Source organism: Schistocerca gregaria, chromosome 1, assembly GCF_023897955.1.
Source record: "Schistocerca gregaria isolate iqSchGreg1 chromosome 1, iqSchGreg1.2, whole genome shotgun sequence".
In the NCBI taxonomy this organism is placed as follows: Eukaryota; Metazoa; Arthropoda; class Insecta; order Orthoptera; family Acrididae; genus Schistocerca; species Schistocerca gregaria.
Window position 1 is genome coordinate 516,117,153 of NC_064920.1, and position 24,365 is coordinate 516,141,517.

General features: G+C 37.6%; 1 protein-coding gene across 3 annotated transcripts in view; it reads right to left on the reverse strand.

Annotated features, from left to right (window-relative positions):
- The window catches only part of LOC126276370 (uncharacterized), a 252,682-nt gene that overhangs the window by 178,210 nt on the left and 50,107 nt on the right, over positions 1-24,365 (reverse strand). For 2 of the 3 annotated variants that reach the window (XM_049977284.1, XM_049977291.1), the window contains exon 2: positions 22,198-22,296. In XM_049977284.1, coding sequence (XP_049833241.1) covers positions 22,198-22,261 — 64 coding nt within the window. In that variant the 5' untranslated portion in view covers positions 22,262-22,296. The remainder of the gene's footprint in view (positions 1-22,197; positions 22,297-24,365) is intronic. The other variant, XM_049977274.1, reaches the window with a different exon arrangement.

A 24,365-nucleotide genomic window follows, 5' to 3' on the forward strand; every position in this document is an offset into this window, starting at 1 on the left:
TGTGTGTTGAAGAAATGATGCATACTGCTGTCCATTCAATGTTCCATGGTAAAAATAGGGACCTGCAATACTGTTAGCTATGATACTGCATCAAACATTGACACTCCACTGTTGCTGATGAGCAACTTGGCGAATCCAGTGTGGATTTTGCATGAACCAGTAGTGCATCTCCTGCAGATTCACGTAACCATGATTTGTAAATTAAGCCTCATCCGTAAACAATGTATTGCTTAGCAATACTGGATTACCTTGCAACTGCTGAAGTGCAAAATGACAGAATGCAATGCAGGATTCCAAGTCACTCCCATACAGTTCTTGGTGCAGTGAGATACGGAACGGATGAACCCAATGCCAATACAATATTCTGCACACACTACTGCAGCTCATTCCTACACCTTGTGCAATTTCTCATACACCCGCCTGAGGTTTGCATGCTACAGCAGCCATAACAGCAATTTTGTTTCCATTGCCAGTCACAGGCGTAGTGATTGGAGAATTTCTGTGTAAATTCTAGAACCACTCAGCCTTCTACCATGTTGAACACACGATATTCTGAATATGAGTGTAGGATGATAGAATCCTACCTACAGTGTGTCACATGTTTGTGTGTGCAGGTTTAAAGTCAGTTATGGGAAGAAAGTAGATGTGGTGGTCGGACGGCACCACCAAGTACCTGTTGGGCAATCCATAGATGTTTCAGTGAATGTGTAAGGAAGAACCAGGGAGTTTATATGCAGCTCTGTGCTTATTGTGTCACTGACTATCATTGTTAAAACAAGAATAGTTGAAAAAGTACTCTTGTAGACTCTTCATGCAACCTTGTTAGAGGCAAGACTCATTTTATGATCCATGTTAAGAAAAGTCATGGTATCCAAGCCAACTTTCTTCTAACTGTAACTCTATTTGTTTTTAATGTCCGACTGTACAGGAGACTTTCAGGGAGTTACATATTCATGTGGAAAGTGAGATTTTTATTGTGTATGGAGGTCAAATAAATCGTTACTTGATGAAAAGTAAAGTTTGTATGTCTACTTATTTCATAAGTAGAAAGAGTCTAAAAATTCCTGTACCTAACATTATTCAATGGAAAAGAAGTCAAGTGGGTTTCCAGCAGCTGTCTATTCAGTAAAGAAGAGTGGCTGCAAATTCCAAGTAAGTCATCCCGCAAAGAATTGGAAGATGGTTTGGGGGAGTAAGCCAATATAACCCAGATCCACACTCACACTTTAAGTCGTCAGAACATTAGACTGGCGTTGCATGATGACATTTTGTGGGAGCCCATCTTCCTGTTTCCATGAATGTCTTGCAGATGTTGCCAATGGTTCGACATAATGGACACCACTGATCTGGCTAGCGTTCAGCATACAGTGTCACAGCTGCAGTTACATTTCTGTGGCATTCACCATGAATTAAAATAATATCTAGTTTTTCTTTATTACTGAAGGCTGGCACAGAGACTAGATGATGGCAAATGTAACAAGCTACAAGAGAACAGGTTTTTATGTGGCAACATATGTGAATTATGTTACAGTATGAGAGCAGTTCAGCAGACCTGATTAGGATACACATGTACACTGAAGGTAGAGCATGCTCTGGTGATATTGGTAAGTTTACGGCAGTATACAGGTGCCAGTGCAGGTAACTCCTGCTTGGAGCGCAGTACTACATGGGATGCATTTTGTCAGAAACTGTGACGCTGTTGCAGTCGTTTACAAACCACATATTTCAGAACTTACGAGGTTTAGAAACTTGAAACCAAGTGTGTTACCACTAACTGTACCTCATAAACATTATGTGCAGGACATCCATCATTATGATACCGCATTATTTGACACGTTATAACAGGTGGAACCGTTCAAGTAAGGTAGAACTCAAGATGGGGCTAAACTGTCCCCCTTCAGGAGTTCCATCAATGAAATATGGACCAATGATGTGCTGTCATACAATACCACACCATACATTAACACTCCACTGACGTAGTACATCAATCACATCACGATTAGGTGCAGTGTGAAGTGCAAGCTTGAGTCTCGGGACGTGCACTAGTTGTGAGCTTCGTTTATTTCATACGTCAACTTTGCTTCTCAATTTCTCTAGATGTAACTGATGTATTGTGATGCAACCAATGCCATTATTTTTGTGATTTTTCACGCTATTCATTGCATATGAAATAATAGGGGTTGTCCATTTAAAACTGCACAAGTTTGTGTTGAAAATAGTATTTGTTTATGTTTTAAAATTTCACATAGTATTTGGTTTGCTAAGTCCCTGCCGCACGTTCATGCTGGTGAAAACCATTTCTGAATGTCTGTTGTTATTCCTGATATATCTGAGGGGGCAGAGTTAGGTGAGACACCCTGTATACATATAAAATTTGTACCGTAGATAACATTGCCATAGAACAAAAGCAAGTAGAGATATACTCTTCAATTTTTTAATTTCCTTATATTCACATGTTCGACTCTATAAGTAATAGTGAGTTCCACTGAGTTAATATTGATAAAAAATTTGTTCATCTCTATAACTGATAGCAGGCAGACATATAACAAGTTTTGCCGAATTAATATTTTAAAAAAATCTGTTCATCTGTATAAGTGATAGTGAGCAGATGTATTACAAGTTCCGCCGAGTTAATATTGTTAAAAAATCTGTTTTGTCTCTATAAGTGTGTAACGCCAGAAATGCATTTCCTCCTATATATATGCCTTTAAATATGTCTGCTTGTGTCTGTGTATGTGCGGATGGATATGTGTGTGGGTGTGTGTGTGCGAGTGTACACCTGTCCTTTTTTTCCCCTAAGAGAAGTCTTTCTGCTCCCGGGATTGGAATGACTCCTTACCCTCTCCCTTAAAACCCACATCCTTTCATTTTTCCCTCTCCTTCCCTCTTTCCTGACGAAGCAACTGCCAGTTGCGAAAGCTCGTAATTCTGTGTGTGTGTTTGTGTGTTTTGTTCATGTGCCTGTCTGCCGGCGCTTTCCCGCTTGGTAAGTCTTGGAATCTTTGTTGATTACAATGACAGAACCACAGGCACATAGACACAGGCAACAGAGCATGCACAATGTCGGCACTAGTACAGTGTATATCCACCTTTCGCATCAATGCAGGCTGCTATTCTCCCATGGAGACGATTGTAGAGATGCTGGACGTGCAGACCGCGTGAGACGACGCTTCATCCAGTACCAAACATGCTCAATGGGGGACAGATCCGGAGATCTTGCTGGCCAGGGTAGTTGACTTACACCTTCTAGAGCACGTTGGGTGGCACGGGATACATGCGGACGTGCATTGTCCTGTTGGAACAGCAAGTTCCCTTGCCGGTCTAGGAATGGTAGAACGATGGGTTCGATTACGGTTTGGATGTACTGTGCACTATTCAGTGTCCCCTCGACGATCACCAGAGGTGTACGGCCAGTGCAGGAGATCGCTCCCCACACCATGATGCCGGGTGTTGGCTCTGTGTGCCTTGGTCGTATGCAGTCCTGATTGTGGCGCTCACCTGCACGGCGCCAAACACGCATACGACCATCATTGGCACCAAGGCAGAAGCGACTCTCATCGCTGAAGACGACACGTCTCCATTCGTCCCTCCATTCACGCCTGTCGCGACACCACTGGAGGCGGGCTGCACGATGTTGGGGCATGAGCGAAAGATGGCCTAATGGTGTGCGGGACCGTAGCCCAGCTTCATGGAGACGGTTGCGAATGGTCCTCGCCGATACCCCAGGAGCAACAGTGTCCCTAATTTGCTGGGAAGTGGCGGTCCGGTCCCCTACGGCACTGCGTAGGATCCTATGGTCTTGGCGTGCATCCGTGCGTCGCTGCGGTCTGGTCCCAAGTCGACGGGCATGTGCACCTTCCGCCGACCACTGGCGACAACATCGATGTACTGTGGAGACCTCACGCCCCACGTGTTGAGCAATTCGGCGGTACGTCCACCCGGCCTCCCGCATGCCCACTATACGCCCTCGCTCAAAGTCCGCCAACCGCACATACGGTTCACATCCATGCTGTCGCGGCATGCTACCAGTGTTAAAGACTGCGATGGAGCTCCGTATGCCACGGCAAACTGGCTGACACTGACGGCAGCGGTGCACAAATGCTGCGCAGCTAGCGCCATTCGACGGCCAACACCGCGGTTCCTGGTGTGTCCGCTGTGCCGTGCGTGTGATCATTGCTTGTACAGCCCTCTCGCAGTGTCTGGAGCAAGTATGGTGGGTCTGACACACCGGTGTCAATGTGTTCTTTTTTCCATTTCCAGGAGTATATATATATATATATATTACTATTTGTATTGTTACGCTGGGTCATGCCTAGGGAAAACTATGCTATCGAACGATTACATCGATAGGTCGTGTGGAGAACCAAAGTGTTTACGATCTTTGGTAGTGTTAACTCTGTTCCGTGGAGTGCAGGCAGAGCGGAGTCTGGCTGGAGTAGGGTGGTGGAGCAGGTGTGTTGAGTGATGCTCACACGGGTTGCTGCACTTTCGGGATTTGGAAGCATGTAATTGCCCTCGACTTCTATGATAGTTTCTGGCACAGTGTCATGAACGGGAAACATTAGCATTCACACATCAAGAGCCCGTTTCGCCTGGTGACCTTGTCGACAAGAAGGCGCGCCAACATCCAGCTTCTGCAACAGCTACGGCCGACAATAAGTGATTGTAGCCACCTCCTCGATCGACAACTTCAAACCTTCAATCAACCAACAAGGAAGACTGAAAGCATGTTAAGTTTTAGAACTGTATGGCAGACCTCAGCTTTTAAAATTGATCCATTTGCCTCACAAAATTACAGCAACTTAGCATGAACCTTTGTTGCTCATTGTCCCAATTTCATTACCAAGCAGGATCCCTTCCTTTTCCGGAATGAACTCGAGTGTCATTAAAATTCAAACGCCAGCATTAAAGTAATATCATTCCATTTCACTGCTTTAATTTAGAAGTTCAGTTAAGATATTCATAGCTGGCTACAATATTTAGATTACACAAGCACAAATTAAGAGTGCCAGTTTTGTTACCATATTTTAGCTTAGCTGTGACTGCAGCTCAGCTTGGTATGTACTAAATTTTACTATTGTTAATTGTTCAGAATCATTTAATTCAAGTTCAAAGTTAAATATCTTATTTCTAAATTGCATAGATTCAAGTAGCTTTTGAAATGATTGTTGAGGTAGCCCAAGACTAACCTTACTTTACTGAATTTCATAGTGCTTCAGAAACAAAGCTCACTATTAATTTCAGTCACTAAATTAAATTTCATTTTACCAGTTTTATTAATTCTTTTGCTAAATTAAGTCAGAGTGTAGCGAAATTTAATACTTCTGACAAACATTCAGTTTTCACACACAACACGTGTCAACCTTCAGTTGCCACACTTTTAGTGCTAATTATATGTGTGCAATAACCTTTCTTTTCAGTTATTATAGTAGTTGTCCATAGGACTGGCGACCGTAATTTTCCTCAAATCTCAAATATCTCATTAATGCCAGTTAATTGTTAACGTAATGACTGCACATTTACTTTCTTTATTAACTTTACCCCTTTTCAAAATTAATTTCCACCAGTTTCATTTGCATTTTTCCTTTCATTTAGATGTAACCCTTTCCTCTCTCTTTATCAGCAGATTAACTTCGGTGATGTGTGCTTTTCCCAAATTTCCATTAGGTACACATGGTTTAATTTTTCACTGTCATTAAGGTTGATAAGTGAGGGGGAGGTTTCAAGTGGTAGCAGGCAGACATATGAAGAGTTCTGCTGTGTTAATATTGTTCAAAAATGTGTATTCTAATTGGACATTAAAGAAGCATTATAAACATTATTTGGGAGATGAAGTTTATTAAAAAACCATCTGTTCATCATTCGGTAATACGCCGAGAATTGTGCATCAAGAAGATTGAACCAAAGAAGAGTAATTTGCTTGAGCAGAGGAGGGGCGATCTTCATAACCAGCTCTATGCACAATGGCAATAATGAAAGCACGTAAATATAAATGGTGAATGTTAATCTTAAATATATTGAATATTGAAAGTCTCTTTATATTAGTGACAGTTAAAGTTCACTCAGGATGTGTTTACCTTCCAATTTCTTTCCATTATTCTTTCAAAATTTACCTTTTAATTATTTATGTAGCAAATTTTCAATCAATTTCCAACAGATATTAGAGTTTTTCTTTTCCTGTGGCTATTTATTGTGTATCATTGTCTGTGTTTCTTTATAAAAAAGGAAGCATAGATTTCCCCATTCATAATTTTTTCATATTGCATATGCCCCTTTTCTGGTGATAAATCCTTGCCACTCATTACTCATTGTTAACTTCATCAGTTTTCATGATTTTTGTATGAATTTTTCAGATTTTTCTGATCTGTTTTCTTGATTTTTTCCCATTTTTCTATATTTTTCCATTCTCTGCTTTTCTTTTGGCACTCCAGCTATCTTTTACACTCCAAACCCTCCTATCTTGCCATGATGAACCCCATCATAAATTACAGCCAAAAATTTGGAAATATGCTTTTGCTCTGTCGGACCTACACTACCACATTATGGTTTTTGAAACTATCTTGGGCCTGAGAGTTACTTCAAAAGGCTACAATTCCCTATTTTGGATGTAATCCTAACTTACACCACCTTCTTTTAGAGTTGCAAATACAGCAGTCTCTTGAGTTTATATGACTAATCTGTGACTTATATGCCTCATCTGCCAATTTCCACTCCACAAGACTACTCTCCTTCTATAAAAACCTGAAGTTAACTGCCCTTCATGTTTCATTGGGTGTCATCATTTGCCAAGCAAACTTCAAACTGCAACAACACACCAGACTTCTAAACAAAATCTAATTGGTTACATACCAAGAAGCAGAACAGAAGTTCTGGCATACACCTTATTTCCATAAATTAAGGATCTTACTAAGAGCGTATTATGAAAAATCACACAGAGACAATCACTCTAAACATGCCTATGATAAACCAAAAAAGATATACAGGAAGGAGATTGTTGAAGCAAAAAAAGGGCAGGGGTGATTACATTCTTAATTCTAGCAACAAATGCCAAGCAGCATGGAATGTATTTAAAACAGAAACTATGACTACCACAGAAAAATGACCCATTCCCTTAAGTGCAGAAGAGCTTAATAATTACTTCATAAATGTTGGATAATTTTCTATTACATATGAAGTCACGGCAAGTAATAATCACAGAAATGCAGATAGACTGCCTATTTTATGGAAAGATGGATCTAATGCTAGTTTAGAAACTTTTTGGTGGAAAACTGTTGACCCTAAGGAAATAATAGATGTCTTCAAGATGAGCAGCTCTAGAACAGAGGATGTCTATGGTCTGTCCAATTTTATGCTTAAAAGAATTGTAAATACAGTCTGTCACCCTATGAGTTTCCCTATAAATCTTATGTTCACAAAAGGAGTATTTCCAGACAGCTTAAAGTTAACTGCCATATTGCCTGTGCATAAAAATGGAGACAGCAACACACCTAAATACTATAGGCCTATTGCGATAGTTCCAATAATAACAAAAATTATTGAAACTATAGTAAAAACCAACTGAATGATTTTTTTGAAAGTAATAACCTCTTAAACAAGGTTCAGTATGGGTTTCGAAATGGGCTGTCTACAATTAATGCCATTCAAAATGTTATCTGCTCTACATGGCTTTGAAGATAGACAACATACCTAAGCCACTCTGATGGAGGTTAGCAGGTCTTTGACACCGTTTCACATAGTATTTTAATAAACTAAATAGAACATTAGGGAATAAAAGGCAAAGAACTGGCATTTTTGAGATCATATTTATCTAACAGAATACAAATAGTGATCATAAATCCAAACAAAAAATCTGATTTTCAGAATGTTATGTATGGGGTCCCACAAAGTTCTGTGCTGGGACCCTTCCTGTTTGTTATATATGTAAATGAATTGCCAAGTATGGTGCCATGTCAAGTAGTTATGTATGCAGATGACACTACTTTCATCACATCTCATACAGATGAAAAGGTTGTAATACAAATGAATGAACTAACGATGGAAGAGGCTAGTGAGTGGTTCAGGGACAACAGATTAAAGCTAAATGATGATAAAACAGAACACATACTTTTCTCCTTCAGGAACCTTGATACTGAGCTGCACAAACTCAAGGAAAAGTCAGTGAAATTTTTAGGCATCCATCTTGACAGTAAGTTATGATGGAATACCCAGACAGAAAACGTTTGTAATAAATTATCAAGAGTAGTATACCTGATAAGAAAATTAAAAAGCTGTGTCAATCAAGGTCAATCAAGGCCTCCTCCTTATGGCCTATTATGCATTTTTCACACACATTTGAACTATGGGGTAATACTCTGGGGGAACTCTGCTGGGGCAAAGAATGTCTTCCTGTGGCAGAAGAAAGTAGTAAGGTTCATTTTTGGTCTTCAAAACACAACTTCCTGCAAAGAACACTTCACCAGATACTTACTGTTCCCAGCTTGTACATACACCAGAGTTCTTGGCTACGCCAAAGAGAATGGTCTTATATATGAAACTAGGGCTAATGTTCATGCTTATGAAACCAAGAACAAAAACTTGATGAATGTCCTCTGGACTAGACTATCCAAGACCAAAAACAATTTTACACACAGTGGCAAGGTGTTTCTGTGCAAAATACCACAAAGTATTAAGGAACTGCCATACAATAAATTTGAAATGGTGGTGGGATCATGGCTAAAAAGAAAGGCTTTCTATAATGTTCAGGGATTTTTATGTAATACTGTAAATGATGTAACTGCAATGTGAACTAAATTATGTATATTATAAACTGGGTAATATAAAAGTGTAAACTGAAATTTATGTAAGTTTCATAGGTAACATTGTATTCTGTTGTCCACAAAGAAATAACTTATACTTTATGATGTCTTATGCAACAGCAATGTTGTCTTCAGACAAATAAAAGGAACTGATTGATTGAATCAATTGATTGATTCAAACTGCTATCCCACCTTCTCCTAAACTACCTTCCTATCACTCTGCAGCTCCCTAAACAGACACACCATCAACATCCACTTCTCTCCTACAAACAAATCTTGGCCAACCTCCTTAATGCCCTTGTGTCACAACAATATAGCGTTCTCAACCTCCCTTCTAAAGGACTATCCCAATCTGAATTATCTGTATTATTCAAGGATCTCACTTTTAGCCCTAAACCTACATTTCAACATGCTGCTTCACATGTAATATTAACTGGAAATATTGCTTTTCAACCAAGTCCCAAAACCATTCCAACAGCAAATGTGACATTGAATCCTACCTTGAACAGTTGTGACCACAATTCCAACTTTATCCACCACTACTACCTCAATGTCATCCCCTACAAGCCTTCCAAGATTTCCTCACAACCCTTCCACAGATCCCTATAACATGACCCTAACATATCCTCTTCAGAACCTCAAGCTCTTCATTGTCTAAAAGCTGATGACTTCATTATTATCCTCCCAGCAGACAAGGGACCTATTATCATGGTACTTGACTGATAGGAGTACATGAGTGAAGCTCTACACCAGCTGACTGACACCTTTACATACAGTGTCTGCCATCCAGATTCCACCCCTGTGAACCAAACTGATCTGCAATCCCTCCTTAAACCTCAGGCCCCTCATAAGGCCTAGCAACTCCATCCATAGAACTTCTTATCATATCCAACACAGAACACTTCCACAGTCAGTGTTGATCTGATTCAAAACCTATGACATCCTTCCTGCTCAACTTAATCAACTTTACACTTACCAATAACTACTTTACCTTTGAGGAGCAGACATACAAACAGATCAGAGGCACAGCCGTGGGAACCTGGATGGGTCTGTCCAATGCTAAGCTAGTCATGGTCACTTGTAGAACACTTTCCTGGGATCCATAAGCCTTCAGCCCATAGTTTGGTTTAGATACATTGATGACATCTTTGTCGTATGGACTCATGTTGACACTAACCTGTTAAAATTCTTGGAATATCTAAATACATTATCCCAATTAAATTTCACAGGGTTCTGTTCTGGATCCCATGCCACTTTCCTTGATGTTGATGTATCCACACTGAAGGTCAGCTGCAGATTTCTGTTCACATTAAACCTACCAACAAACAACAGCACATACATTTTGAGTTGCTATCCTTTCATTGTCAAACCTTCCCTCCCATACAGCCTTGGTAATTAAGGCAAATGTATTTTTCCAAATGCAGACTCTTTACAGCAGTAAACCACCATTCTCATGTCAGCATTAACTGGATTTAATTACTCCACCAGCCAAGATCAAAAACAGATTTCCTGGGCCATCACATCCTATTCTGGTACTGCTGATCCCTCCAAAAAACATCTGAAGTGTACACCACTTGTTCCTTAGCATTATCCTGGTCTTCAGTGTATTAACTAGCTACTTTAATCAGGTAAGATTTCCTACAATCATGCCCTGAAATGATATCTATCCTGCCCAACATTTTGGCCATCACATCTAAAATAACTTTTTGACACCTTCCCAATCTCTGCAATATCCTTGCAGACCCAATTCTCCTTCTGTATCCACCTCCCTTCCTATGGTCCTACCTCTGTGACTGTCCCAGCTGTAAGACTTGCCCTATGTACCCTCCTATCACCACCTATACCAGCCCTGTAAGAGCAAAACATATACTATCAAAAGGAGAGCCACTTGTGAAATGACACATGTTGTATATCAGTTGTTATGTAAATACTGTTGTGCCTTTTATTTCATCGTGACTATCACCAAGTTATCAGTTAGAATGAATGGGCACAGGTAGAGGGTGTATACTGGCAACACAGACTATCCTGTTGCAGATCATGCTCTACAGTGTGACAGTCATGATCTAGGTGCCTGTTTCGCCATACATGCCATCTGGATTCTTTCCCCCAGACACCAGTTTTTCACAGCTTCACAGATGGAGACTGGAGCTACAACATTTTCTTGTTTTCCGACACCCGTCTGGCCTTAATTTAATTTCTTTGGCCTCAGCATTTATTCACAGTAACTATTCCTTTCTTCACTCCTTTTTAGTTTTCTGTACCTTTCATTTTCTGACCTGTCTGTTTTTTGTCCCATCCCATCTCACCTCTATCGAGTGCAATGCACTTAGCATTCTGTTTCTATTAACTCATGCATGATGTTTTGGCAATAATCTCTGTCTTCCATATTACCCTGCCTTCCACCTTAAGCTCTCAGATTTTCAGATCTTGTCCAGTGCAATACCCAACAATCTTTCCTTCTCATCCCATCTGTTGAAGCTCTCCTGACCTGGGGTTCTGGGTGACATTTTCAAACTTTACCCCTTTTCCTAAACCTCAACAGCCTTTTCCTTCACCTCTCTTCCTTCCCCTTCAAGTACTCTGCCAGAAGAAGGAGCCATTGACTCTGAAAGCTTGCAAATTTTAAATTTTTGTACATATGTTCTCCTGCTGTCGAATGGTAAGTAGATTTTTTATCTGTCCAATATTTTAAAAAATTTCATCACTTCTTTTGATGTGGGCAATCATTTTTCTCCACAGTTCCCCACTTCCTCTGCATTTGAACTGGTGTTCAGTGGTGTCAGACTGGCTGGAGAGTTCACAATTTAGTGATTCCCACATGTTGATGTGTGCCAGTCTTTTGTTCGTTGGCACTGCCTGGTGAACGATTTTGTACCAATGTTCCTGGTATGCTCTGGTAGTATCCATTCAGAGATGTTCTTCCAGACCTGTGGCCAGTCATGGTCTGGTAGTCTTTATCTTTATTTTTGATTTATGGGTCTTCCTTCTCAGGGCACCGTTCACCATCCTCGCCATTCTCTGTTGTGGGTTGGCAACAACCACAATTGTATCGCTCTTGTTGACTGCGAGCTGTTGTGGTGTTGCAACTTAAACGGAATGTGGGCAGTGTCTACTGGTGCCCCTTCAGATTGCGGTTTGTAGGCACTGAACAGGCTGGACATTATGCAGTTGGCTGTTTTTCAGTTTTCAGCTCTCAGTACAGAAACAGTGCTGTGCACTTTGTCTTGATGTTGGTCAGTCTAAGTCCACCTTCTTCCCTTAACAGGAAGCATGTTGCCTGGCAAACTTTGAAAATTTCCTGGCTCCACAGCAGGTAATACAGCCCACCTGCTATTGCTCACACAGTTTCTGCTAGTGCACATAGGATTTGCCACATGCACCACGCTTTTGGCAGGATTGTTTCAATTATAAGTTGCACGCTTTGGCACAGCGTCAGGTTTTTGCTCGTGTATGTTCTCACGAGCCCTCTTGTTGTATTTAAACTTGTTGAATGCCCAATGTACAGCAAAAGTTCTTTCTCATTTACAGTGTATGTCTTTTGGTGCTTCTGCAATACTCTACTAGCAAATACAAATGATCTATGTTCAATAACACCTTCTACTTCAACCTCCTGACATAAATGAGCACCCAAACAAACAACACTACTGTTTGCATAATACAAAACGGAAAAGACAAATCTGGTCTGAACAATATCTGACTCTGATGCAACTGTCCTTTGATCCAATCAAAAGCATTCTGACATACCCGATACCAACCCCAATTTTTCAAAAACTCATGCAGGCATGAAGCATTTAATGCTTGGCTGCTCCAAAATTTTCCATAGAGTCCTGTTAACCCAAAAAATTATATAAGCTGTTTTTTGTTTCAAGAAGCAGGAAAATTAACAATAGTGTCAAGTTTATGTATATCAGGTACAATTCCTTTTCTCAGCTATAACATGTCCTAAAAATTTTACTTCTTCAACACCATGTTTACACTTACATATTTTCAAAGTCATACCTTCTGATTCCAATTTTGAAAACACAGCTCTTAACAGATCAAAATATTGTTCCCAAGTCCTTTCAGTGCCCAAAATATTACCAACATACACAACTAATTTTGAACTCACTCCACTTCCCAAGACAGAATCCAGAGCTCTTATGAACTCAGCCTCAAATACATTTAGCCCAGATAGCACCACCCAGTATTGAAAATACTTATCTCCTTACAAAAATGCAGTATACTTTCTAGAATTAATTTCAACTGGAATCTGGTGAAATCCAGAGGTCAAGTCCAAATTACTCATGAATTTTACATAATAAAATTTGTATAACAGCTCGTCCATGTTCTCAGGATGGTCATTCTCTCTGATAAGAAACCTATTAAGATGTCTAAAATCCAAAACAATTCTCAGTGCACCATTTCTCTTACTTACCACAACCAAAGGATTACTGTAAGCACTACCACTTCTCTCAATTACTCCCTAGGTTTTCATGTTCTGAATTTCTTTCTCCACATCATTCCTTTCTGGAAATGGTATACTATATGGCTTGAGAAAGCTCTAAGAGAAAGTATGCACTGATAGTCTTTCACTTTCCCTAGTCTTTCACTGAACACATTTCTAAACTCCAATAAAATATTCCTAAGCTGTTCCTTTTGTTGGTCATTAAGAGTTTAGCTTCCCTCACTTTAGAATCTAGTACACTTTCAAAATCATGATCCTCAGTCTCATCAAAATCTATATCATCATAAAACATCTGGAAGTCACTTCGGTTACAATATTTTGTGAATAGTTACAACTTTTCCCACAGTTTAAAATATGGAAATTAGTTTTCCCATAAGTATTACTTTCTGGTTCCAAAATAAACAATTCTTTAGCACTTCATCCAAAACAAGCATCAACTTTCAATATTCACTCCAAATCAAGAAATATATTTTCTTCCAAATTAGAGATCACTAATCATCCATGTTAAAAAGCCTTGTCTTCTATACTTAAAGTTTATAGTACTTGACACTTTATCAATATGCTTTGCTTACCTGTCACTCCTCTTATCTTACACCTACAATGGGCATTTCCACAACATTCTTACTACACTTGATCCTTTCTCTAAATTTTTCAGATATACCAAAAATTGCACTAACTGTATGAACCAAACAGTTGTCTTCCCACTGCTCTATCTTAATTTTAATGTAAGAACATCTAAATTCTGAATCGTCCTCTCTGTTATCAGACATTTCATCCAAAAGATCACTTTCCATTTCTTCAAATGCCCATCCACACTGTCTTCACAAAGTTTTATCAACTTCACAGGTATCATAGCATTGCTTTGATTACTCTTGTTGTCAGGTGAAGATTGAACACAATGAATAGATTCTATGGCACAACTAATGTCACTTGTTACAGAAGGAACACAAAACATATTACTGTAAAAATTACACTTCCTGTTTAGATCCTCTTTCACTTCATTGCGCCAATGGGGATACAGATTCTAACTAACCACAGTTAACTTATTCCAGAATGAATGTTTATCTATATTATCATCAACCTGGTCCCAAACAAACTTTGAAAAGTTTTCACCTTTATCCTCCAGGCTCACACCTTCAGTGATCATTACTCTGCATGACATTAATAAAAAAACTGTTTTGACTTGACTGGTATTCCATGACCCTCACTTACAATATCATGTACATCACTTACCTTACCTGTATTGTCATCATTTACAAACATTTCTGAAACTTCATTATTCTTAAACTCCACAATTACCTGATTCTCCTCATCACCACATTTCTCCAAAATTACTCCAACAACATCAGGGACAATACAAGTCTCATTTGCATAAAAATCAATTTGCAATAAGTCATCAGTCTCAGACTTACAGACCTCAGTTACTCCACAGCTTGCATTCACATCTGCATCAAAAATACCAGCTAGTTCATATAGAATACAGTCATCACCTGATTTCCACACATCAACAACACTGTTTTGCACCCAAGAGAAGAAATCATTAGTACATGAGACAGCAAAATTCCCACAACTCTCCTGTTCTGGTTTGTGATTAGCAATTACATCAACCTTAATGAAACATAGTATCCCAAACCTTGTGATTGAAACATAAATGAGAAGTCTGATATTTCAGATAGATGCGCTAAAGCATTAACACTTTTATTGCTGCCTAATTGAAAGTGTAACTTAGGGGTCCTATGATTGTTATAATTTCTTGCCCCAAGAAAGTGGACCTTCATTGAGTGGAACTGCTGTTTCCCAAGTAGTTACTTCTGTGGTGGTTATTCCCATTATTCCTATAATGCTGCTGTTCAGAATTTCTCTCTCTGCTGTCACTTTGATCCTGATGGAAGTTGCCATTATCTCTGTTTCTGTGATTACTCCCATTGTGATTTCTATTATTCCTATTATTATGGTATGTAGATCCTTCTACTGCCCTATCCATCCTGTCAGACAATTGTTAGGTCCGTGTACCAAATCCCTTTGCAATATTTCTGGTGAGCTCCTTTTAAGTGCACCAGATGTGCTAATTTTTTAAGTTGGTTCTTACAAAACTCTTTCAAAGTGCCATCCCTATTTGTGAAATTAGGACCATTCAAAAATTCACTTTTGATTCTCCCCTGTTCTGCTTCCAGCCAAATTTATTTAAACTCAGAAATCTTTCCCACTGACTTAAATTCAAATTTACCCATGACAGAGCTTTGCCTTCAAGAAATCATTTAACAAATTTAACTTTTTGATTGTCATTCATACTTGACACAAAGCTCTCTAGCTCTCTTGGCAGTGGTGCAGAAAATCCACTGGATGTAAATTACTGATGGAAAACTTTTGATACGAGTATTGGACCTAGCAGTACCATTTCTGCACACAGATTTTTGTAAATACAACTTTCCAGAAATGCTGAAATTTTTTGATTTAAAACATTTTGCATACTGTATTCTACATTTAAAATTTTTTGGTTTAAATTGGTGACATTTTACTGGGTGGTAGCTCCCAATTCACACAGTTCTTCTGCTACAGGCTTCTGTTCAACTCTGACCACATCAACATTCTTTAATTGTTTTCCTGACTCAGCTACAAACACATTTTCTAAACAATCAATTCATTTCCTTAAACAGAAACTTTTTCAAACTTTTTAACCCTTCTAACAACCCATTTTTTAAACTCTGAAACTTGACTACTAGGTTGACCTATCTGATCTTGTAACATGTCCATTTAGCTATTGTTTTCAGTTTTCAAGTCATTTAATTGTCCTTGTAGTGAAGTTTGCAAATCATTTAGCATTTCATTATTTTTAGTTAAGTGACCATTAACTGCACTAAATTTGCTACTGCTATCTGTCTTCATTTCTTCTAGTTTTGCCAAAATTAACTGCAAAACATCAGTCTTTACTGTTTCTTTACTGTCTACGATTTCACTCAGCTCAAACATGTCCTGACTGGATACTACAGCTTCCATTTCTACCTCACTTTTGTTTTTTCCCTATTCTTTGATTAACAAGCAGGAAGTCCACAAACAAATTAACTTCACAAATAGTTTGTACTTATCTTCATTTTTTGATATCCCTGGTTGTAGTTGTAATCTCTTCGTCACATATATTAGATCTGATTCATCATTACTGATCACGCACCATCACTGTTGGTATAAAGATCATTTGTTTGGCAGTCTTGAGTTTGGTCCATGTGATCAAAAATTTATTCAGACATAAATTTCAAAAGTCAATGAAATAAAACAATTTCTGTTACAGACCAAATTAGTAGTTGACCATGGATGACACCCACACTTGAAATCTCCGATCTCCTTCCTCCTTCCTTCTTCCATCTACTGTCCACATTAAATCATGGCCAGTCCAAGTAATTAATAATCAAAGTCCTTTATGAAGATTTGAATGGAGTGAAGATTACAATAAACTTCAAGTTTACTTAGCTTGTCATGTTGAGATGGCTCCAGTTCTTCATGTCTCAGGACCTGATTCTTGAAGCTGAAAATTTAACATCAGCCCTCATGGTTTGTTTAACCTAAATAAATTGGAAGATTGTTGTTGCAGAATTTTTTACATAAATATATTTTCCACTGATTTTATCACATTTCTGTACAACATATATCATACAGTATTTCGATTTTTCACACTAACAAAGCACTTATTACACATAAACACATTCAGTCACATCAGAGGCAAGCTTATGACTCACACGCTGTGGAAATAACAACATTTTGCAAATTTTCTTAACAAGTAATTTCTTCTAGTTTTTGTTACATCATTAATTTTTATTATTATTTCATAAATGAATCCAGGAATAAACATAGTAAACAGTACAGGATTACATAATTAATAATTTAAATTTTAAGAGTGCAAATAATTTGTAATTTCAAATTTTAAAAAAACTGTACATTCAGAACTAGTTCTTATTAGTTATATCACTGAAACTAAAATATTTTATAAAGTAATTCCTTTTCATGAATTTTAGCTTGAAATATAATATACTGTGTACAAAATTATATCAAAGGATTCAGAACAGCAGTTAAGATAATACTGACCTGTCCAAAAAATTCAAAAAATAATACTAGTATCAATAACTACTATCGAGGAAATGTACTATTGAGGAAATGTACTATTGAGGAAATGTTAATAAGCAACAGGAAAGGACACCAAGTGCACACAGTGTGTATGCCTGGGAGCCTCATTCAAGATGTTGCTATCCTCAGTGAAAGTGAAGAAGTAGTACAGAACATATTGAACAGAATGGGCACTCTAGTGAGAACAGGGTTTGGACTGAGAGCAAACAGAAGAAAGATGAAAGTAATAAAGAGTAGCAGAAATTAGATTAGCAATAAACTTAACATCAAAATTGGGGACCACAAATTAGACAAAATCAATGAATTCTGCTTTCTTGAAAGTAAAATATGAAATGAAGGATGAAGTAAAGAAATAGAAAGCAGAGGCAAAGAGGCCATTCCTGGCCACAAGAAGTCTGTTTTTGTTACATATTGACCTTACTCAGAAGAAGAAATTTCGGACAATCTACATTTGGAGTGCCATATTTTAGCTAAATAATTGCTCATGATAGTATAAATGTAATGTTTAAAGTACTCTCTGTGATTTTTCATGACACAATAGCTTACTTTCCAACCAACTCATTTTGGATTTATACCATATTTGCACTGCTATCTAAAGTAGCTAGATCGTATTTTACAGACCATGAGATGCACTTTTTTCTTCGAAAAATTGCCTTAAAATTAAAATGTGTCTTACACTCAAAATTAATATAAAAATGTCCAGAGTTTGATCTAAAATTACCACCAGCATTAAAAATGGCAGAAATATGGAAGCGACCGATTCCACCCATCTGCTTTGACCAATGATGTCACAAATATGGCGGAAATGACAATCCACTATGATTCCAATATGGCGCCTGTGACATCATTACGAAAACACTAACAACAAATATGAAAATACATCGAAAAACCAACACACACCCCTTCCAGAAAAAACCCTAATCAAACTAACGGTACAAGCGTGGGAAATTGGGGGTTTTCGGGTGGGGACAAATTAAATATAAACACAAACCATTACACCAAATGAAAAAAAAAACACTATAATAACAAGACCCCACAACCTTCCCAAATTCCACTGCACACAAAAAACCACTGGAATCGATCACCTATATAGGTCAACAGCAACTACTGATACCACACTATAAATCTCAAAACTTTCACCACCACCACCATACTTAATCCTACCAAAAAGACACCTAGAAATTCAAAATTGGAAATACTTCCCTTGACCTATATAGATCATAAACTGCTGATACCACACTATAAATCTCTAAACCTTCACCACCACCATCATCCTACACACACACACACACACACACACACACACACACACACACACACACACACACACACACACAAATCCCTAGAAAATCAAAATTGGAAACGAACACTTCTCTTGACCTGTTATCCTTACAACATCTCTACGCATAGCCGTCTATGGTCAGAGCCTCATTTCTTCACGACACACTGAACACTCCATGAGTTCAGCCTACAGTTCGAACAGCTGAAAAAATTTTATTAGAGACAATGCACTGTCCCCCACCATCGCTGACAACCAAAAACTGTTGACCTTGTCAGTCATATCCATACCTACCAAAGACATTAACAAAGAAATTTACCAAAATTCACACACAATGAACAGAAAAAGAAACTACAATAATGTTGACATAACAAAAGCAAAATCATTAACTCACTGAAAAATATTCCACTGAAAGGACAGTCACCACTGATACCACACACATGCAACGTTACCATGCAACGCAAGTGAACCCCATACGCCACATAACATGCTACCCATAAACACACTGCCAGAGAGAACCACTGACCACAATACACCACCTATAAACACGCAAACTAAACCAAAAACATCACCTGACACACAACACATAAACACACCACCAGAGAGCACCACTGATCACATCAAAACCACACCTACAAACAAGCCACACTCAAAAAATAAACTCTGTGCTGTCATGATGGCTCACACCACAACAGCCTTGCGTCATGGGTCAAATCCGACGGGTGGGATCGGACGCTTCCATTGACCCAAAATGCCATATATTCAGTGCCACAGGAAACCTATTGGATTCAACTGGCAGCAAAAGTGCACCAAGGTGACAAACATGAAATTTGGGGATTCACAAGCTTGCTAACACTGTTTCCCTCCCACCCAGACATAACAAACCCAGAGCACTGTCTAGCCTACGATGTGTCACTGCAGTTGTGATGTTCACCTGGTTTATTTCTTCATTGATAGTCCTCATTGTTGATGTACTGTGTTGTTATACTGTATGAAAAATGAGGGGCAGAAGTTCAAGACTGACTACTGTAAATGATGTAGCCGACAGTTGCACAATTGCTTTCCACAGTTCTTTACTTTCACTGTTCACAAACCACCAATATTACACAGTTAATATGGCCAGTTCACTATTGGTTAACTTTTGATAAGCGTCATTACTAGTTTGCAGGCAAATGTCAGCATACAGCTACAATAGTTTACCGTTGAACATCTACAAGGACTAAAAGTCTAAACATACAGTTCTTGTAGAATAATACAGTACGTGTGGCACTATTGAACAGACACTGTCATTGTTTTAACACATGGCCTATTTGTGTTACACTTGTTTCAAGTTAATTTGAAGCATTGTTGTTGATCTAACCAATACCAGTTTTTTGTCTGAAAATTGGCTGTGGCCTGACTGTCTCTGTCCCAAAAATCAGGCCTTTATATATTCTCACAATAATAGATACTGAAACTACACATTGTTTGATGTTTAATTTACAGAAATTACAGTTAAAACATCACTCATTCAATTAACTGAATACATTGAAAAATGCCTCCTTTCTAACAATTTTTCTACCACAATGGTTAGGCCAAATTATTTGTTTAGATAATGAAATTAATAGATACCGATATACTTACGCAAGCAATGCTTTTGAGAAACCTGGTGATTATTTTGTAATTAATTAAGGGGTGGCTTTGCTAATATGTTTTTGAATAGAGTCAAATAAATGCTTAAAGAATCCTAGTGGTGGCTATTCCACATATTTATTATTAGTACAGAATTTATATTTCCTTAAAAATTCAACAATAGAATTTAAGTTATGAAATTATAACAAAAGATATGAACTAGGAAGAGTCAAAATAAATTAGTAAATTGAGTACATACATAAAACTAAGCACAAAATTAGATCTGGTACTATATTTCTTAAGACTGAGGGCCAACCATTCTCTTTTATGAAAATGCAGATTATACTCATGTGTGTTAATAGTAATTAGGGAACAAAGAAAATAAACTGAATTTAAGGAGGCAGATGGCAAAACATGAGAGGAAGTGAAAGGATTCCAGCTTGCTTTGTCACACAGTCTACAGTGCCAGTGAACTTGAATTGAAAGTGATTTGTATTATTAGTAACAGTAGTACATTTTTGTTAGGAGATAGTTTTGTAATGGAAAAAAATGAAAGGTATTCAGATGATATGGTCTATTAACCGAAAGTAATAGCCTATGCGGAACATGGAAACAGAGCAGATGAGCAGCGTTTCAGCCCACCACCAACAGCAAAAACCATTCACACTTGAAAATATTGTAAAGAAGAATTTTAAAAAAATGAGGAAGACTAAATGTGCATATAGAGGACTGAATGCAAAATGACCAAAACTAGAAGATGGCATATTAAAATTGAGTGAAGGACACCACCAAAATGGAATTGTAATTAATACAAAAATGATTCATGTACACACACGTAAGCTAGCACTACAGTGGAACTTAACAGACTTTAAGGGTGGAGTTGGTTGGTGTTAAATAAAGGTTTATGAAGTGTCATGGACTTAGCATGCAAACCAAACTCAAAATTTTGCAGGAAGTGCCACAAGATTATGAAGAGAGTATATTATCTCTACATCATTTTGCTATTCAACATAAAAAAAGAAAAGAAAACCAACATGGAACTAAGCCAAACAGTGAATATGGATGAACTCCTCTGACATTTGATGTGCCAAGTAACAGAACTGTTGTCACCAAAGGTGTTAACACTCTACCTATAGAAACAAGTGGGCATGAAAAAATGCACTACACTGTCGACACTTCATGTTGTGCTAATGGTACTAAACTTAATCCACTGATCATTTTCAAGTACAAAATAATGCCAAAACCTTCCAAAATACTGCTGGTGTTGTTGGTCATCTACATGACAAGGGTTTTATGGATAAGACTGGTATAAAATTATAGATTAACATAGTTTGGGAGATAAGGAAAGGTGCTTTATTGAAGAAGAGTTCTCTTCTTGTGCTAGATCAGTTTAATAGTCATTTGAAAAATTCTGTGGAAGAGAAATTGAGACATGGAAATACAGAGCTTGCTGCTGTTCTGGGAGGACTTACTACACAATTGCAAGCTCTTGATGTCTCAATAAGTAAACCATTTAAAGTGTATATGAGATAGGAATGGAATAAAGGGATAATGGATGAAATCCACCATGAATTGATGCTGAAAAGAGCTTTAAAATGACCTACAATCAAACATGTGCACCAGTGGATAAAACAGTCATGGTCTAGAGTCAGAGTTATTTTTAAATCTTTCAAGAAGTCTAGTAAACACTTTTTATATGAAGAGGACAACAATGATGACAAAGAGGAAGAAGAAGAAGAAGAAGAAGAAGAAGAAAGTTGAGATGATGTTTTTCAGGGACTTTAAAAGTCTGCTTGGCTTTACAAATTAAGATGTTTTTAGTCTAGCTTTGCAATCTAGTAATGTAAATGGTAAAAATGTTATTTTTTTAATTTTCTAAAAATTAAGGTGCACCTTATAGTCTGCAGCTTCTTATAGTCCATAAAATATTAGTATTCTATGTATTTACTTACTTTCACTGTCTATTTGCTTGTCAACTTTGGTCTCTTTTGGAGTTTTAGATTTTCCACTTGCCATTTTTGGACAATTTCTGAGATATTAGAACATCTGTTCTGAAAAAGACAAGTTCATTAGAATATAAAGTGAAAATAATAGGAAACAGAAAGTGTTAAATACTTACAAAATGTTGAATACTAAGCCTAATCAGCGTTTACTGTTCTATTCTTAAGTATACATGCACCTGATACCATAGTGTGAAATAGGTACTCAAATGTTAAGTCTGATTGAAAACTTATCACCAGTCCCTCATTTCAGAGGGCATCAATAATTACAAGTATACAAGTATACTGTTTTCTCGTGATACTGGGGAAATATTTTTGTTGAACACATTTATCAAACTGTCTTTTTAACCAAGCATATACATTACAAAGAATATATAGAGGTATAGCCTATTGAAACAAAATTGTAGTTTATGCCAATCACTTATCCCAGAAACTAATTTACACTCAAATCTACTAAACTTACTTATTTTGCCCCAGAACAGTCACAAGTGTTTTGGAATCAATTAATGAAATTTTTCTATATAGTGTAATCAAGGAATTGCAAAGAAAACAAATGTTGATCATTGTTGCAGTTATGGGTTGCAATACGAAGTTGTTTCCACACATGTGTATGACTCTTTATAATCACTGCGGCCTACATTAATTTGAAACAGCCCCAGCCCCAGTCACCTTCAACAACTGATACTCTTCACATTTCCACTCTCTACCAGCCAGGTAATTGCTTCATGCTACCTCTAGATGGTTCCTGTAACCCATGCATTCTGTTGGTCAAGGTGTGCCATAAAGCTCTTTCCTTGCCATCAGATCAGTACCTCTTCATTCGTTATCTGATCTATGCATCAAATCTTCAACAGTGTTCTATAGCATCACATTTTAAAAGCTTTTGTTCTATTCTTGTCTGCACTTTATATCATCTATGTTTTGCTTCCACATAATGATACATTTCAGACAAATACTTTCAGAAAAAACTTTTTAAGACTTAATTTACATTTAATGTTAACAATTGTCTCTTTTTCAGGAATGCTGTTTGTGGGATTGACAGTCTGCATTTCATATAATTATATATACTTTTACCATTGCTGGTTATGTGACTGGACAAACAGTAAATCTCATGTCCTACTTTCAGTGAATTATTTACTAATCTAATTCCCAGAGCGTCATGTAGCTAAATTCAGCTATACTTAATTACCTATCTTCTATTTATTTTTATTTTATAACAACTTTTTGAGGAACAATCCACTCTCTTCAACTGATCTACCAATTCCTCTCCATTCTAACATAATTACCAAGTCTTCAGCAAATTGTAAAAATGTTACTTCTTCTGCTTGAATTGTAATTCTCTTTACAAATTTTTCCTTAGTTTCCTTTGCTTGTTGGTGAAAATAGAGAATGAATAATAGGAAGTACAGGCTCTGGCTCTGTATCTCTCCCTTCTCATTTTCTATCTGCTTTTTGTGTCCTTTGACTCTTGTAACTACAGTATGATTTCTGCACCAGTTACACATCTTGCCAAGGCGAAACAGAAACCAGTGATTATGTTTAGCATATGACAACTCAATCATGTACAGATATGTTCTGAGCTGCAGTAGTGAAGTGGGTACATTGGCAACACACTGTATTAAATCCCATGTCAGAGGTTAAAATTCCAGAAAACTCTACACAATCTGAAATGATGACTTCAGAAAAGGGCTAAAAAGGTAGATTAGTTCTAAAATATTGCTGTTTATGGCTGTTGTTTCATGGATTAATGTTATTTTACAGAAAATAATGTAAAAGATCGCACAGAAGCACACGACTATAACTGCAAGAAGAATGAACAACAAATATTGGTTCAAGTTACAACAGATATAATTTCACTGGAAGACTGCTGTGTTAATGAAATTAAATTATCATAAGACATTACTGGCTGACAGAACCTGTTTGGGACTGTTCGGCTACCTAGACCAATGCCTTGTATTTGACACCACTTTGACAACATTTTATTCATGAAGATAAGTTTATGACAACATAAGCACCAAGTTGCCAAGTGGATAAAATCTTTAACAAGGGTTGGAATTGAACTCAGGTCCTGAAATACAGAGACAGTGATCTTAACTAAAAGGCAATGAGCTGTGGAAACT